The sequence below is a fragment of the Orussus abietinus genome, unplaced genomic scaffold, assembly GCF_000612105.2.
Source record: "Orussus abietinus isolate OABI.00-Male unplaced genomic scaffold, Oabi_2.0 scaffold8, whole genome shotgun sequence".
In the NCBI taxonomy this organism is placed as follows: domain Eukaryota; kingdom Metazoa; phylum Arthropoda; class Insecta; order Hymenoptera; family Orussidae; genus Orussus; species Orussus abietinus.
The window spans coordinates 29,043-45,565 of NW_019395997.1; the positions used below are offsets into that span (position 1 = coordinate 29,043).

The 16,523-nt window shown below is 51.9% G+C and overlaps 3 protein-coding genes across 10 annotated transcripts; 1 reads left to right on the plus strand and 2 right to left on the minus strand.

Moving 5' to 3' along the window:
- Window positions 1-281: 281 nt before the first annotated feature.
- On the minus strand, window positions 282-1,413 carry LOC105699336 (mitochondrial inner membrane protease subunit 1). 3 transcript variants are annotated; one of them, XM_012424232.2, is made up of 3 exons: window positions 986-1,413; window positions 573-770; window positions 282-498 (listed from the first exon to the last, which is right to left on the minus strand). In XM_012424232.2, the coding sequence occupies exons 1-3, from the start codon at window positions 1,109-1,111 to the stop codon at window positions 349-351; spliced, it is 474 nt and encodes a 157-aa protein (XP_012279655.1). In that variant the 5' UTR covers window positions 1,112-1,413; the 3' UTR covers window positions 282-348. The 3 variants fall into 3 exon arrangements, with proteins under 3 accessions (XP_012279655.1, XP_012279657.1, XP_012279656.1); XM_012424234.2 differs by having other exon boundaries at window positions 573-763; window positions 986-1,412; XM_012424233.2 differs by having other exon boundaries at window positions 573-778; window positions 986-1,113.
- Window positions 1,414-2,189: 776 nt separating this feature from the next.
- Window positions 2,190-9,201, plus strand: LOC105699326 (transcription factor SPT20 homolog). 3 transcript variants are annotated; one of them, XM_012424203.2, is made up of 22 exons: window positions 2,190-2,686; window positions 2,808-2,974; window positions 3,356-3,466; window positions 3,563-3,754; window positions 3,953-4,071; window positions 4,197-4,446; window positions 4,509-4,721; window positions 4,800-4,978; window positions 5,067-5,276; window positions 5,374-5,533; window positions 5,595-5,672; window positions 5,752-6,045; window positions 6,109-6,280; window positions 6,358-6,554; window positions 6,626-6,773; window positions 6,845-7,038; window positions 7,146-7,295; window positions 7,379-7,475; window positions 7,867-7,943; window positions 8,018-8,201; window positions 8,269-8,435; window positions 8,506-9,201. In XM_012424203.2, the coding sequence occupies exons 3-22, from the start codon at window positions 3,419-3,421 to the stop codon at window positions 8,662-8,664; spliced, it is 3,288 nt and encodes a 1,095-aa protein (XP_012279626.1). In that variant the 5' UTR covers window positions 2,190-2,686; window positions 2,808-2,974; window positions 3,356-3,418; the 3' UTR covers window positions 8,665-9,201. The 3 variants fall into 3 exon arrangements, with proteins under 3 accessions (XP_012279626.1, XP_023289936.1, XP_012279627.1); XM_023434168.1 differs by having other exon boundaries at window positions 2,811-2,974; XM_012424204.2 differs by lacking the exon at window positions 2,808-2,974.
- A 379-nt stretch (window positions 9,202-9,580) lies between these two features.
- LOC105699329 (patatin-like phospholipase domain-containing protein 2) lies at window positions 9,581-16,429 on the minus strand. 4 transcript variants are annotated; one of them, XM_012424212.1, is made up of 12 exons: window positions 16,288-16,429; window positions 15,947-16,190; window positions 14,116-14,228; window positions 13,908-14,027; window positions 13,489-13,839; window positions 13,239-13,415; window positions 12,994-13,169; window positions 11,034-11,191; window positions 10,895-10,961; window positions 10,731-10,803; window positions 10,446-10,644; window positions 9,581-10,378 (listed from the first exon to the last, which is right to left on the minus strand). In XM_012424212.1, the coding sequence occupies exons 2-12, from the start codon at window positions 16,104-16,106 to the stop codon at window positions 10,134-10,136; spliced, it is 1,839 nt and encodes a 612-aa protein (XP_012279635.1). In that variant the 5' UTR covers window positions 16,107-16,190; window positions 16,288-16,429; the 3' UTR covers window positions 9,581-10,133. The 4 variants fall into 4 exon arrangements, with proteins under 4 accessions (XP_012279635.1, XP_012279637.1, XP_012279636.1 ...); XM_012424214.1 differs by lacking the exon at window positions 16,288-16,429 and having other exon boundaries at window positions 13,489-13,572; window positions 13,651-13,839; window positions 15,947-16,267; XM_012424213.1 differs by lacking the exon at window positions 16,288-16,429 and having other exon boundaries at window positions 9,581-10,369; window positions 15,947-16,267.
- Window positions 16,430-16,523: the final 94 nt, after the last annotated feature.

Genomic DNA, 16,523 nt, shown 5'->3' on the forward strand with positions numbered 1-16,523 from the left:
ACTGCGACCACACTAACTCGACGAGGAAGGTTGTTCTACTCAAATTGATTCCTCGAGCGAGTGGCTGTAATTTTTTACAGAGGAGATACGCGTTTTTAGACGTTTTTGGTCGTTTTTAGATGGTCTTAAACAGTTTTGGACAGTTTTAGTCGATATTAAACGGTTTTTGGACGGTTGTAGTCGTGTCTACCTCTTCCTGTGGCTTCCTATGTCAACTAGGACATGGTATGACCATCGCGTCAATTGGTATCGACATTTCAATCAAGAGATTATACAAGTCATACATATAAGACACAAGGCTATGCGGGTTATTTAATCGAAGCTACTTTTCTATACATATATTTAACGTCATTTTGCGGGAAAAGCAATGTTTGTAAATGGCCATACTCTACAAACGGCGCGACCTCGTATTAATCCTTGAGGTATTGGGCCATAACTACGAGAATCGGACGAATTATCTTTGTTGTCGCCCTCTACCCATACATGACCCAATGGAACCTGTTATAGAGAACATTAAACGTTATTTAATCATTATATAAAACATGTCAATTTAAAATCAACCCGAGACTTACAATATGAGTAACAATGTCATATCGCACTTTATCTCCTGGCAGAGCGATAACTCGTTTACAGATGTGCTCTCGTGGATTTGTAGGACACTTTGTAATAATTATATCGCCCTTATTAATGGTTTGAAATTGCGTGGATATATGCTCCGTTAGCAAGATATCATTACTGCGTATCGTTGGCTCCATCGATGGACCTGTACACTGATTGTCTTGTACCATTCAAATATATATATATATATATATATACACATATTGCAGTACAGTTGGATAGTAGAAAAGCATGAAATTCAAAATAAGATTTAAAAACCCATAAGCAAAGTTTAAATACTTCTTCAAATGAAGAGAACTTTTGTAATTCCACTTAACCTTTCGCTATTTATTAGAATTCTGATTAAAAGAAAGTTGACAAATCTCACCACAACAAAGTCTCCAATATACTCGCTGATGCAATGTGCCACGCATCCATACTTTATGAGAGTTCCCCAAAAATTCATCAACTTGTATGCGTAACTTTTGAGCATACCGCGACAAACATTCGTCATTGCTACGCGATCATTTTAGTTATTTATGGTCCGAAGGTTATGTCAAAAGCATTCTTTATATTAAATGCTGCCAGGATATCTTACACTGAGTAACGATATCATTTTGCTCGGTCAGAAAAGAGTGAATAATGTAATATCGGAGTAACCAACGATACTTGGTTGCCGGTACAAAGAAAAGAGGTTAGAAAATGTGCACTAGTCTGACCAAACGAAAGAACGGGCAACTCACCCACGGATCGTGAAAGTACGCGATTTTGCGCGATTTATCACAGGGCGTTTCCATGACTATTTACAGAGATGAGTTGAGAGATTCACGGGAAGGATCGAGCGACCGCGTCCTGTGCGACCTCCGGTGGAGGATGCAGACGGCTAATGCACTTGCCACCTGTTACAACTCTGGGCAGCCGGAGAACCGGCTGAAAAAATGAAGAACTCACAAAAATTCCAAAACCATGCATCTCCTCCGAAAAAAATCGCAGCCACTAGCTCGAGAGATCAATTTAAACCGAACCTTCCCCATCAAGCTACCGTGGACGCGATTCGCATCGCGAAAAAAATTCACAAACATCCTGCAACATATTTTAACATCTTCTACCAACAAGTGCAGCAAGCTCGATTTCGAATAAACTGCCCATGATGATTTTACCAAAAATGGTTGCTTCCAGGTGATCCACCTAAACCTGCAAAGGGGCACAAAAATACAGGTAAAACAGAACATTGCAGAAACACTCTGAAGTGGCTTACCTAAAGCTGAAAGGGAACACAAAGGTACAAACGAAACCATAGGAAAAGCGAGAAAGAGACGGTGATACAAGAGCTAATAAAATGCCATAGGTTCCTCGCGCCCCCCGCCATATTCTTAATTTTTGTCGGTGTCCTACCGCGGCAAATTTTCAGGAGCAACTGACGATCCGCCGGCCGTGACCGACTCCGTGATTGGACGACGTCACCGGCCCGATAAAGGATCGACCAATCACGGTAGCTGATGCATCATGAGGCGCGACACTGCCAACTTCATACAAAATTGCGTTGTATCTTCCTTGAAAAGATTCGCAGCAACTCTATTTGAAGGTAAGAACACGAACTTGGTGCTTCGTCCTTCTTCCCGGTGTAAAAACGACGCATCGGATACCTCAAATATCCGCAGGAATAATGGCGCTCGTGTCTTAAACGGTTCCATAGCTTTGCTCTCCAAGCCGTGGTTGGTCTCGTCTTCTCTCCGTTTCGGTGATTGCAAGAGTTGAGGAAATGGCCACGGAGGGCGCCCTAGAACTTCCTGAGTTGCGGAGGTGATACGTGGTCTAGTAGGGTACAATTAATTTTCCAGTCTGTGCCTGTGTGGTGTTTGTATAATAGGTTACACTAAGCTCCGAAATGACACTTGTAGCTTGTAGTTTTTATTTATTTCGAACCAAATAGTTTCGCTAAGTAATCGCGGCCGTTAAAAAATGCCCTTACCACTCGCCAAGTTTCCGGCCGTTTATCGATTGCTGTGAGGTTATGATCGGAGAATTGACTTGACTTATGTCCTACACCCAATGTTTACTGTTTCGCCTTTTTTCAGATTCTTCAAAGGTAAATAGCCCTTCGACGTGTTCAACTTATGTTCCCAAAGAGTCCCGACCCTCTTAACCTCACTTTTCGTTATATTTCACATAACCTAGTTTCAATGTGTTCTCTTGTTTTGACGTTTCAGTAGACGCTCTACTACTACCTCTAGCTACCGCCATCCAGACGGTTCACGAAGTTTGCGGTCTCTCCTTTCCGTAATCTGCATGTTCCGACTACAATTAACCCTCGATTACGTCGCCAAAATCGTTTTACATCTCTTCCCATTCATCGGATTACCATCGATGAGAAAACGTGCGTATCGCTCTCGTCTCTTCTTCTTGATGCACAACGCTCTCCGGGAGTTCTATTTTGCCCGTGCTTGTCCCAGAGAATGCTCGTTATTCCATATCGATCTATATGTTACTTCATCAAGGATAAATTGTAATTTCGAATGCAATAATTATATTGGATGCTGACTCCGTCGTATCTAAGCCTTGGTTACTTTTACTTAAACCGCTTTCAGGTTGCTTCTTTATTTTGAGTAAACACATATAACGTTTGTCCATTTTTGCGATAGGAAAGAATTTTACACATTTGAGAGATTAATCACTTTTTCTTGCATGCTAAGTGCTAAATGTAAAGTCAATTCTTAATAGAATGAAATATACATAAATTTGTTACTTTTGTCCTTAGAATGTGAAACGTTATCATTGCCCGAGCTATGACATTAAGTGGAATCCATAAACAAGAGCGACAATGATCGGTACAGCCGGTGGATTGGAAGATGCTTGTAGACAGGCTCAGGTAACTTTCCCTATCCGACTTTCTTTCGAAAGCGTCAGCGGACTTTTGATAATAATTAACCAACGACGATCTCTCCTTGTCTCGTGCCGTTAACAGGATATGATCAACCATGCATCTCGGTGCTGGAGGGATGGACAGAGCCAGTGTTCCATGAGTTTTCCAAACGAGAGGCCCGTAGGCCTCAAGAAGGAACACTCTCGGTCCAAGCACAGCATCCAGTCCAAACTGACGGGATTATATTTCGAAGAACTGTCCAAAGTTCCTCACGCAACGCCCGACTCCGTTCTGGTAGGTTCAGGTTGTCTCTATGGCAAAAGATGGATAGGAGGAAAAAAAAAGTGAAGGCCCTCCGAGTCGAGTAGAAATGAAAGAACAAACGGGGACAAAAGGAGGCACTATGAAAAACGTTTAGAATAGCTACGGACGGCACGTCCCCAAAGGAGGAAGCATTCCTCTTTCGACCGATGCGGTCTCGTTAATTTGCAGAATAATCTGGAGAACGAGTGCGACCTTCTGGGACGACTGGTGCAAAGGGAGGGATTTCATACTCTGATCGTCAACCTCTATGCCGGCAACAAAGGATACTCATTAGGTGTAAGAAATAGGTAGGCATCTTCCTCGAATACATTTTTCTCCTTCTCGGCTAACGACGACTAGGCGGTACGGGCGCGCGTGGCTCTTTAACGAGTGCCAGTCCAACCGATCTCAACTAGTTTTCGTTTCCTTCAAGCGATAAAGTGAGTCAGTACGAGAAAACCGCCCTGCTGGCGGAGACGCAGCTGATGGGTTACGAACAGGGCGAGCTGCTCTCGTGCATCGACAACGGCCAACTGCCGGCGATGCTAGCGGAGCAGCTGGAAACCAATCATTCGCATCTCTTCTACGACGGCTGCATCATCGCCGAGGTCCGAGATTATCGCAAAGCGTTTCCCCACAATAAAGCCGAAGTACACCACGTTCTCCTGAAGCCTACCACGCAAGTAAGAGAGCCCGGACGAGATAACTCCCGAAGAAGGAGAAGTTAATCGGTGAAACGTTTCAGAGCGTTCTCTCGGACGTATCGACGTTGACCAGCGACGGGGATTGGAGCCACGAGGAGCGATTGACGTTGGAGTCTTATCTGGTGGCAGCTACCCAAGGACCGCTCTGTTTGGACCCGAATCCCGTTCCCAGTTTGGCGACTACTCGGCTCCGCCAGTCCAAGTCACTGCTGACGGACCACCAGTTGATGCGACAAGCCAAAAAATTCTCTCAGGTAATCCTCGGCCGGTCCCAGGCAAAACGTAAATGCCGTCCGACGGTTCGAACGACGATTTCACTCTTCTTCGTCCAGGTGACCGTGAATCGGAAGAGGAAACTGGAACAGTTGGCGCAGCCGGAGGGCCTGACGATACAGGACTTGATGCAGAAGTTGAGGACCAAGAGAGGCGTCGCCGTAACCACTGCCTGTCCTCCACCTTCGCTCGTCAATCCGCCTCTGCCTCCGCCGAGTACTCCGATCGACGTTCTAAGGTGGGTCCTCTCGTACCTTCCTCTCTTCGCGCGCTCCTCGCGCGCTCTTCCGCAAGGGCCGATGAAACGTCCTCGTCGTTTTGCGCAGATACGCCAAGGCGTACGAGCGGCCGCGGGAGACGAGGGACTGCCTGCCGCAGCTTATAGAAGAGTATATATTAGAGACTGAAAGGGGCCAAGGCCGCGTGTATCATATAAAGCTCTCCATCCTACAGAGACCTTCCAATTCCGAGTACCTGGGAGAGCTTTATGTCGATAGGGATCACCGAGAGGGAGAAAAGAACGGATCTGCTTGCAGGTAACTCGGAGACGTCCCTCGCGTCCTTTTCCCCGTCGCCCGTTATTCGCCCCGTTATTCGCCCCGTTACTCACGGGGCCGATCTCGACTTTTCCAGATTCAGCTTGGGCACTCGAGCTCAAGCCAATCATTATATTCAGCAGTTCACAGAGATTTTTACGGAAGAGGGTAGGAAAAATGTAAGGATAAAGCATGTGGTACCGGGGCAGGCACCTCGCGTTACATGCACCCTAGGCATGCAGAGAGCACATCAACAGGTAATGACACTCGTCGTCGATACTCGCCGTTGATCGCTACTAAACGAGAGACCGATTTCAGGCACAGCAGCAAGCGCAGGCGGCACAGTTGGTGGCTCAACAGCTCCAGCAAACTCAGTCGCAACACGGCGCTCACCAGGTTCGTCCCCTTTTCTCGTTCCATCCCGTTTCATTCCTCGAGCACTCGAGGACGAAGGATGCACCGAGATCGTTTTCAGATTCTGTCGCGGGCGCAAGGCCAGCTGAACACTTTGGCGGGCCAGGTCGCCTCGATGAAGGCCATGACGGACGCGACTACCTCGGCCCAGGTCGGCCTGACGTGTCTGGACTCGGCCGGAATCGGCCAGGTCGCGAACCACGGGGATCCGGCGAGCAACCAGAGCCAGCCGCTGACCAACGGCGGTCCCCCCGCCGCGGCGGCCGTCCAGCTGGACGCGACCGGCAGCTCGTGCAACGGCTCCGGAATCCTGGTCTTCCAACAGAAACCCGTGGCGACCAGCGTGCCGGTCTTGGTTAGTCGACTCTCTCCGCCTCTCTTCCGCCTCTCTTCCCTAACCGACTCGCGACCCTTGCAGCAAGCCCAGCTACAGGCCGGGACGCAGGCCGGGACGCAGGCCGTCGTCGGCGAGGCGGGAAACGCCGCATCGAGCGAAGCTCCGTTCAAGAAGCACTCGACCAATCCCGAGATCAGCGCCCTCGCGACGTCTCTGATGAATTCGGCCGAACAGTTCCAGGAGCAGGCCGCGGGTACGTTTCCACTCCCTCCGATTGACCCTCGCGGGCCGTCCTAGTAACGATCTCCTTTGCGCTCGGCGCCCGTGTAGCCGCAGCTGCCATGAACAACAACGGACCGCCAGTGAACAAGCCGAACAACGCGGCGATTCTCAGCCTGCTCAACAGCAGCCCCGCCAACTTGGCGCAGCAAAAGGCGCAGCCTCGGAGGAACTCGTTGAACGCCTCCGTGCCGCCCAGGGTCATCGGGCACGGTAACGTGATAACGGTCCCCAGCACAACGGGCCAGGTACGGTAACTCCTCCTTCTCCTGCTCCTCTCCGCCGGACGAGAGAGAAGTAAAGGTAACGCTTGTCGCAGGTCCGGCTGAGCTTCGGCTCGGCCCTGACGAGTCAGCTGGCCGGGAAGCAGCAGCCCGTCAAGGCCGCGGCCGTCAGGCTGGCCCGAGTCCAGGACAACGCCTCCACTCTCGGCTTGTCGATGCCGGGCCTCTCGGCTCTGCTGGCGGGTAAGTCGAGCGGTCGCGTGCGGGTCCAAACCGACTCTCGAGCGGGTCCAAACCGAGGGTCGCGCTTTCAGGTTCCCCGTCCGCCGACAATCCCATGCCGGGGATCAACGCGACGTCCTCGCTGCTGGAGAGGCTGACCGGGTCCTCGAGTCGGAGCAGCCAGCCGACCAGCCCGATGACCAGTCCCCCGCCGGCGAACGTCAACCTTCAGGGCGTCAACTTGGCCAGTCTGCCGAACTCCATCAACGGTCTACAGAACGTTCAGGTTTCGACTTTCGTTAAAGACCCCGTTAAAAACACCCGGAAGCCGGCCTACCGAGCGAATACTGAAGACGGCCGCGTGCGCGTGGGTGCGCGTTTTTCCCCGAGCAGGTATCGTTTCCCGGGCTGTCGCAGCCGATCACGATGTCGCTCAACGTGTCCGCGGCGACGGGCTCGGTGACGGGCTCGGTAACGCCAACCGGAGTCATCGTGTCGCTCCCTGTATCGTCGGCCACCAACACCTGCACCACGGTCTCCAGCGTTAGTTCCGTTGACTCTCTTAGCTCTACCTCGCGCGGGAAATCCCCTACGATCGACCGTAACCTCCTCTTCTCCCTTTTCAGATGGTCGCAGCAACGGTGGTCACCACCGCCGTCGCCGGAAGTACCCCGACAGTAGTAATCGCTAATCCTGCCAATACTCATTTATCATTGCCAATTGGTAAGAAGCTGTTAATGGTCTTTAAGGCGAAGGGTCGGCAAAAGTAGTCGCAGCGAGTTCCTAAAAAAAAAGGGGGCCCCCTTTTCTCAATTCCGTTCCCTTCCCCTTCGCCCCTTCCGAATCGCGCGATGCCCGACCCCGACCGGCCACGACCGGCCACGACCGGCCACGACCGGCCACGACCGGCCACGACCGGCCACGACCGGCCACGAGCGGCGAGAAGCTCGACGGAGGCGACTGTAAACGCAAATGCTAAGTGTCCAATAAATTGCAAATTCTGAGGCTCGATCGAAGACTCCTCGTGGTCGATTTCGCTTCCGTTGTCGGGTAACCGCGCGACCGCGCGACCGCGCGACCGCTTTCCCGGGCCTTAATCGTCGTCGGTTTTCAGCTCAAATCATACCATCCGGGGTGAAGGGTTTGTCGCAACAGAGTATACGCAGCGGCAACGCGGTGACTCTGTCCCAGGTAGGCGCGAGATTTCGACTCGGATCCACCCCTCGCTCCGACTCGTCTCCAGCCTCGAATCCGATCGGTTTCAGGGAGGGCAGGCGATACAGCTCGTCGGATCTCACAGGCCGCGACTCGGCCAGACGACTCGCCAAGTGCAGCCCACTCAGGTCAAGTCGGCCCACCTGCCGAACCAGCTGGTCACCGTGGCCAAGACCGTCACCGCGAACCAGCTGATTCTCTCCGGCAACAAGCAGGTCCTGACGTCGATCATGGGTAAGCGAGCCCTCCCGATCTCGAACTCGGACCGGAGCTTCCGGTGTCCACGGTTTCGCGTTTTCAGCGAACAAGCCCGTGCTCGTGACGACCCAAGCGACGCCCTCCTCCCAGGCGGTACCCGTGAACAAGCAAACTCTGCTGACAAAGTCCCTGCACGCCAGAGCCGCCTCCACGGTGCAGTGCAGCCCGCAGGCGCAGGCTCTCAACGTGGCCGGGATATCCCAGCAACAGGTACCGAGACGCGCTCCCTCTCTCTCTCGAGGGGATCGGACGGTGGGCTAACGCTTGGCCGGGCTTTCAGCTGCAAAGGACGCTGATGAAGCCGGTGCAGCTCCAGCAGCTGCAGCAGTGCCTGGCGGCCCAGCACAAGGCGGCGGTCGCGGCCGGGAGCTCGCCCAACCGGGCGCAGATCCAGCCCCAGAGGGCCTCCACCTCGGGTCCCGGCGAGGAGTCCCTTTGAACCCTCCGCCTCTCCGCCGACCGCGAGGGGCAAGAGGAATGAAATAATTAAATACATCTAGATACGTGTACGTAAGTCGGACCCGCGTCTCGCCGTGCGTTAAGTGCGTGCAATAAAGAAACGAAAGACTTCGGAATTTCACGAGGGCCGTCTCGCAATGTCGTATATCGCGAGGAACGGTCCCGATTCTTGTACATATTACATATACATACGATATATGATTTGTTTTATATTAAAAAGGAAAAAAAAAATACTCGAACGAACCGGACACCCTTGGCCTTCGGCGAATCCTGCCGATTTTTTGTTCACTCGTTACCGTCCAGAATCCCCGGGAGAAGGAAAATGACGCCGAGAAATCGCGGTTGAAAAAGTTAAGAGCTCCTTTGTATTTCTCGTAAGGCAACGCTTATAACGGAACGTGCAACGATGCGTATAAATTATGGAGAGGGCCAGAGAATGTCCCACGTCCTCGGAATAAATAACCAAAACGCGCCGAGTTTCCGCGGAGGACTCGAGACATTCGCCGACTCGGCGGACTCCTTCGAACCTTGGAATCAATTTTCTCTAGGAATCTCTAAACGAAGACGATTCGGCGCGTAGCTTACAAAGGAAGGCAGGCGCGCTATCGGTCGGTCCGACGAGGCACGGCAAAGGATTCGAGCGAGTCGAGAGGTCCGTCTTATCGAACGCGATAAGCTCGGGCTTTTCGGGGATACGCGGGGATACGCGGGGATACGCGGCCCGCCTTCAACGGTATGTACATTGTCTCGTAAACTCGTTAATTATTTAAAATCTCTAGACTAGTAACGAAACGTCGTAACTCGATCCGCCCTAGTTTGTCCGTTATTTCGCGAACGTCGGAACGGGCGGTCCATTGGAGAGGAACGGAGGAATAACCAACTACGCGAACACTTCCTTCGCGGTCCCGTCCATCTTTTCTTTTACACCCGCTCGAGGTAATTCGGCAGGTGGCACTCAGAACCAGCTGCATGCAATTCTGCCCGTCATTGTTTAGAAACGGTGCGATGCTTAAAATGACTAGTTACGCGATCGCGTTCGTATAGAAAGAAAAGACGAAAGAAAACAGCCCGGGGAAGAAAGGCTCCCCCGTCGTAACGGAATTGAAATAAATATTCGACGCGTCTTCGTACGCAATTGTCCCTGACGAGGGGGCGAATCGACAGAGACGATCACTCAAAACGATGTCGCGTTTGCGATACCGCCGCGATCGCTTCGCATAAAGAAACTTTCGTTCGTTAAAAGGAAAAAAAGGAAAGAAGGAAAGAAGGAAAGAAACCTTGGTTGTACCGTCAAGGTTAATCGGTTACCCCTATCGATTTGCGACGCGAGGGCGATTACGCCTCTTCCTTTTTTTGGATACCCAAAGGATATTAAGTCGGACCGCCCTTGACCGTAGTCGGCGAGGGAGAGTCCCCTCCGAGTCCGAGTGGCAAGGAAGATCGCGGATCTCAGCAGTCTCTTGGCGACTCGTTCGAGTCCGAAGGCTGGTCCACTTCTGGCCGGCTGTCGGACGGATCCCCGAGGGGCGACGTTTCCGACTCCCTCTCGTCCAGCTCGGTCTTCTCCATGCCCCACTCGCTCTCCGGGTCCGAAAAGATGTTGGAACCGTCCCCGACGTCGTCCTCCAGAGACGCATCCGACATCTCCTCGATACCTATCTGGCTCGAGCTCGCGTGCTCCGGAACTGCAAACACTTTTTCCTCTGTTTTCCGTCGATCGGTGGATGGTCGATGCCGAGGAGCGGGGAAACGGATGCTTACCATCGGTTAGAGTATGCTGCGACAACCAGGAAGGCTCGTCCCACTCGTCGAACTCGAGTCTCCCGTTCGTCTCGACTTCCGCCGGAGAAAGCACCGCGTGTTTGTCCGCGTCGGTGACGTCAAATATTTCCGTAACCTGCACCTTGTTGTTCTCGTCCATGTAGTAATAAGCCATGAGCGCCTCTTGGTCGGCCGTAATCTGCAATTCCATCGAAAAGCATGCCGCGTTCCCCGAACCTTCGTACGACAGCTTCCAAGAGAGAACGGACCGGGAATCAAACTCACCTGGAGGATGTTCTCGAACGTGTCGTCGACCGGACCCATGTCCGACATGTTGATTATGCAGTTCGACTGTCGCCTGTAAATATATCATTCGTCCGCACGTATACACGGTGTACATTCGTACAACGGAACGAAGAACTCGATGGCGACGCTCTAGGAATACTCACGAGTCGTTGTACTGCAACGTCAGGTTAAGATTCGTCTGCTGCTTCCTGCCGTTTACATCTCCGGACTCTGCGAGGAGGAGGTCGATTAAAGACCGGCTGAATATTTTCTCGCGATCGCTTAATCGGATACCGCGCAAACCTGAATCGTATTCGGTAATGGCTACTTGGCATTTAATGGTCTGCGGCACCGGCTGATAATACACGTTGACGCCAGGGAAGACAGTCGACACTCGTTTCAAGAAGTACCTGGTCATTTCCAGGATGCCGTTTCCAAGTTTCGGAGCGTTGAAGACAAACCTGGGACGACAGAAACGGAAAGAACGAGTTACCACATCGAATGTTCCTTCCCCGACAGGTCAGAGACTGCACGAGAGCACCGGAGAACGCGAATCGACGAGCGAGAGGGTTCCTTTCGAGGACTCCCGTCGACGTACCCGTCGACGTACCCGTCAACGTACCCGTCAACGTACCGCGTCGGCGGCAAGGGGGATCGCTCTTACTTCGTCGGACAAAAAGCAACCTCGCGACCAACCGAAGCACAAATGGACCGATAATTGGAGGGATTCTTACCGTGAACGGGGAGCGACGTGCCTGGCACGAGCGAACGCTTGCCAGGGAGTTCGAACCTTTCCAAATACTTTGTACGACAAGGTGTACGTCTCTATCTGGCTACCGATCACGCTACGAACAACGTGCTCATTGTTAAACGATCGGTTAAAGCGGAGTATCCGTAGGAACGAAGCCAGTGTTGTATCGGTTATCCTTGGCCCGATGTCCTTCTCTGGTCTCATGCTCCGGTGGTGTGTACAGTTACAGACTGCTCAAACGATGCACTATCTTCGTCAAAGACTACGAGTTCAAGCTTCGTTCGAGAGACCCGAGGGGACGTGCCCGACTTTGGGTTGTGACCCTCCTACGGGTTCGTACGGGAAGGAAGTGGCGGTTAACGAATCGATAGGAAATCATAGAAAATGGAACGTTGGCGAGAGACAGCTCGAGCAAAACATAATATTTTAACGATACCGACGAGAATTTCAAAGATTCCAGGCAACGTGAAAAATGTCATTAAAACTAGGTCGTCGTCATCGACGACTCGGCAACGGGAGAATCAAACAATATTTATTACGATGTACCCAGTTGGGACGCGAGGCGTACGGTCCTCGAAATTCACTAAATCACATTTCACGGTGGAGCTAAATTCACTGGAAAATAGCATCTATAAATAATAAAAGAGTCTACGTATAGTAAATAATATAAAACACCGGCAAAAACATGCAATACTTAAATTGTTGATAATTAAGAAGTAACAAGGCGAAATTGAGTACATATAGGAAAGGGTCGAGACCAGTTTGAGAAAAAGGATGGGGGGGGGGGGGTCGATTAATAGATAAATCGGTGGAATCCCCTCAAATGGCACAAAACTCAAACAAGTTAAACTGCATACGATATAACAGACCGGTCTTCGATTCGTAACCTGTATCGATCTCATCCGTTGTTAGTAAGTAGCGATAATGTTGAATCAACAATAATGGTTTGAGCAGTCTGTACTTGTCAATGTTACCGTTGAGCCTGGAACGAGAAAGATTTACCACGTCTAAGAACAACCGATACGGCACTAAACACGTTCGCGGCAAAAGTAACATAAGGCAGCGTGATAAATCATCGATTCCACGGTAAATCATTTGTAGGTTAGCCAAAGCTTAATTAAGGGTTAATCAATAGTTTCGGTAAAACGTGGCGAGTCAAGTTTTCAAGAGAAAAAAAAGAAAAGAAAAATGGGTGCGTATCCTTCAACGCATAGAATTCAGTGAAACACCACTCGTAACGGAAGTCATGCAAACGCACTCCGAGGTGTACGATACTCCCGTAACCTGAAGTCGCAGGGTCGAATGAGAACGAATGAGAACGAATGAGAAAACCTGAGTCCTTTCGGCGCACCTTCGAACGTTACTCCGAGGTGTCTTGCGACGTCGATTACCGAGACTAATCTACCGTTTGACATCGCTTATAACACAGCCCAGGTATTTAAGGTATGGCGATGAGAGCCAGTGAACTGTAACGGAAGCAGTCGAAAGCACGAACCGGCATTTGAGACTCACTTTGTAAAGGTCGCGTACACCACGTCTGCCGGCAAGATGTAAGGAAGGCTCAGCAACGACAGCAACTTGACACTTTTGTGCTTGAACAGCCAGTTGACGATGCCCTTGTTAGCCGAATCGATGGCATCCTGGAATATCGTCATCACGGTCTCCGGCAGATTGGCCACCATTGCCTCCTGAAAGGAAGGGGTCAAGTCGCGTCAAGTCGCCCCGAACGGGGAGAGAAACCCGGGAGGTCGACGCACCTGTCTGTGCAATTTACACTCCAAACACTCGGGATCGTATTCCATCGTGTCGTCGAGAGTCTCCGAGACGACGAACGTGGACTGAACGGCCAGACATCGGGTGCAGTTAATGAGGTTGTTACGATTGAGAAACCTCAAGGCATCGTCGAAGCCTTGCTTGCACATGTTCGAGAGCATCTGAAGAGAAAACGAGCGATCACGACACGACTATCCGAAATCCTTTACTCCAGACCGGGGAAATAAATCCTACCTCTGGATTCGGTGGGAAAAGTATCCTCGCGAACCTGTAGATGTTCTGCCGGGAGAGTTCTATGCTCGTATTGGACACGTTCACCTGGAAGGAAGCGATCGACGCGGAAGGGATCGTGGCGGAAACGACGCTTCGAAGGTAAAGTACGAGGTCGTGACTCACGTGAAAGAGTTGCGACGACGTGTCTCTGGGGCATATGTCGCTTTCTCCGCAAAACGGATTGATCGTGATGGTGTTCTCGTCCAGGATCGGGAGATTGTCGCTGAACCCGCCATCCATGTATCTCACTCCGTGATACTTTGGCGGCAGTAGGCCCGAGAAGAGCGGAATAAACGAACTGGCCAACAGGGCCTGCAACGAGAAATCGGACGGAGCGTTTGCGTTTCCACCGTTTCCACCGCTCGCTCCGCTTCCCTCACCTGCAGCAGGTCCTCCTTGGAGGTGAACCGCGAGACGATCACGTTCTTTCCATCGTAAACCCGAGTCAAAGAGATGTGCAGCTTCCCGTTGACCCGAAGATGGGCGTCGGCCGGTAAGAACTGCGATCGAAGGGAAAAGCCGTAAAGCGAACCGATGGCGAGGAGGACGCGGGGCGCAAGGACGCGGGGCGCAAGGGCGCGTACGTACGTGTTGCAAATTCTGTAGGAGGATGTCTTGGACGTTGAAGGACGGACTGAAGGGGCCCAAAGCTCTCTGGCGAGCCTCTCGGGCCAGGTGCAGGACGTTGCTGGTGATCTCTCCTGCGACACGAGAGAAAATCGGACTCAACGATCGTAGGTGGTCCAGGGAAATTCCACGGTACTTTGCCTTCGGAGAAGGAATTAGATAGCGCGGAGCACATACGATATAGCGTATAGAATACGGAATGCAATTTTGCAATCTGCCTAATAAGCCCGCATTCCTGCGTTTATCTCTCTGTTTTCCGTCCGTTCGATAAGACCGCGTGGTGTAACGCGAAGGACGCGATAATACGAACTTCCTTCCCCTCGTGTTTACGTCCTGACTTAGGGTCTCTCCGTGCTCTGGAATACCGCCCGAGACGGAGAAAGCGTGGGAGCGCCCGATGCCGCCGGTAAGAGAGAAAGATTACGCGCGACATTTCCAGTCTCGCGAAACGGTCAATGTCACCGGCAAAACCGATTCCGTTCCTCGTTATCGTCGCGTACCGAGTGCTTTCCAACGTCTCGTCAATTCTGTCTTCGGATCGCGCGAACTTTCGGCGGATCGACCGAATCTAATCGGTGGCGAAATCTCCGGGGTTCGTTTCGCGAAAATAAAGCGATTAGGGTATCGTCCAATTGATCGATCAACGTTCACTCGGAAGGACTTTCGAACCTCGATAAGTGCACCTGCATCGCGCGCAATCGACCGCCTAATCGATGCGCGAATCATTTCCTATATCGCCGCCTCGGATTGCCCCTGGCTTGCCCCTGGCCTGCCCCTGGCCTGCCTCTGGACTTTGGCCGTTAATCTCCACGAGAGATAAGTGCCTTTGTTGGGTTGCTTTATTGGCCGATCGGCAGAGAATGTGCCTGTGTCGAGTCCAATTAGAAAAAATCAACCCAACTCGAATAGTTTGAATGGTTCGAGTCATTCGGGCGGCACACGGGCTCTCGGATAACGATCGTAGTTTTCCTTTGGTCGATCGGCGAGCGAGTCCGCGTACGTTTACAACGGGAACAACGGTGATCCATCTTATCTCGGATGTACCTCGAGACCCGTCCAAATACTCTAAAGTACGATCGTTCGTTATCGTCCGCGTCTCTCGACCGGGAGAATTAAAATGGAACTCGCGTTAAGCCGGCCGATTCCAATGGGGTTCCGCATTTTACGCGCTAACGCGACAGACCGACGAATCGGCGTCCTTGCCGCGAGCTATTAATATGGGCGAACGGGAAACATTTCTTCTAGCGGAATAAGAGAATCCGGTAACGCTCTAGCCTCGGTAGACGGACGGACGCGAGTCGAGTACCGCCCGAGTCAACGAAAGGCCAAAGTTAAGGAAAACTTAGTAAATAGGCCAAACTCGTGTGCGCGTCCACCGACGCTCCGACGCGGATGGCGATGCGATGACGCGAGAAACGGAAAGAAGACGATTCTTTGCTCGCGAGTCTTCGATAACGCTCCAACGGGAATACGAAGGACGCGTTATGCAATGCCGAAAACGACGGTAAAGGACGAAACGATCTCTTTCTTTCTACTTTTCGCTAGAACGAGAAAGTAGCCAATTTCGGAGACGAGCCCCCCGTCCAGCCGAACAGAAAAGTAGCATTTTATTTGTCCCGCGCTAGTTATTCTTCCCTGCCCCGTGGCGCGATCGAATACGTGACGCACTAGAAGCATCCTTAGAGGAATATCCCCCACGAGCATGCCGCGGCGCCGGGAAACAAAGAAGGGACCGATCGATACGGAGTTATCATCTCCGAGCTTGAATATAAACAAAGAGGAGTTCACTCACCGAGGGGTAAGTCGCAAAGGAGGCAACAGGCGGCGATAGCTCCAGCCGAGGCACCGCTGATCTTATCGAGCAGCAAGTGCGGAGCGTACTTCTTGAAACAGACGGCTACGCCTACGTGGTAGATGCCGAGGAAACCACATCCGGCGAACGACAGATTCATCCTGAGGACCTTCGCAGCCCTCGGACCGACCCGAAGACGGTGTTCCTTTGTCCGTTCCGTTCCTTCGGGGCCTAAGCTCTATGCCTACGGTCAAGCGAATCGAGGTTAGGTCGCGCCTTCTCGGTCTCTCGTCCCGAGGATCGGCACGTCCGATCGCGCCACGGGTCGGACGAGTACTTACCTCGCCTCGAGGTAGCGACGACTGCCCGTCCGCGATGAAAATTAAAAACACGAGGAAAACAACGGGGAGATAACGGCCCTGTGATGTTTGCTCGAACCGTAGATTACGACTTGACGCGCCATTGGCTCTCCACCAATGGTGCGCCCGCGGACCCCGCCGCAGGCCACACCCACCCGAGGACACCGTTCCGTCGTCGGAACCGCGAGGAACGGCGACGTACGGCGACGAACCGCGAG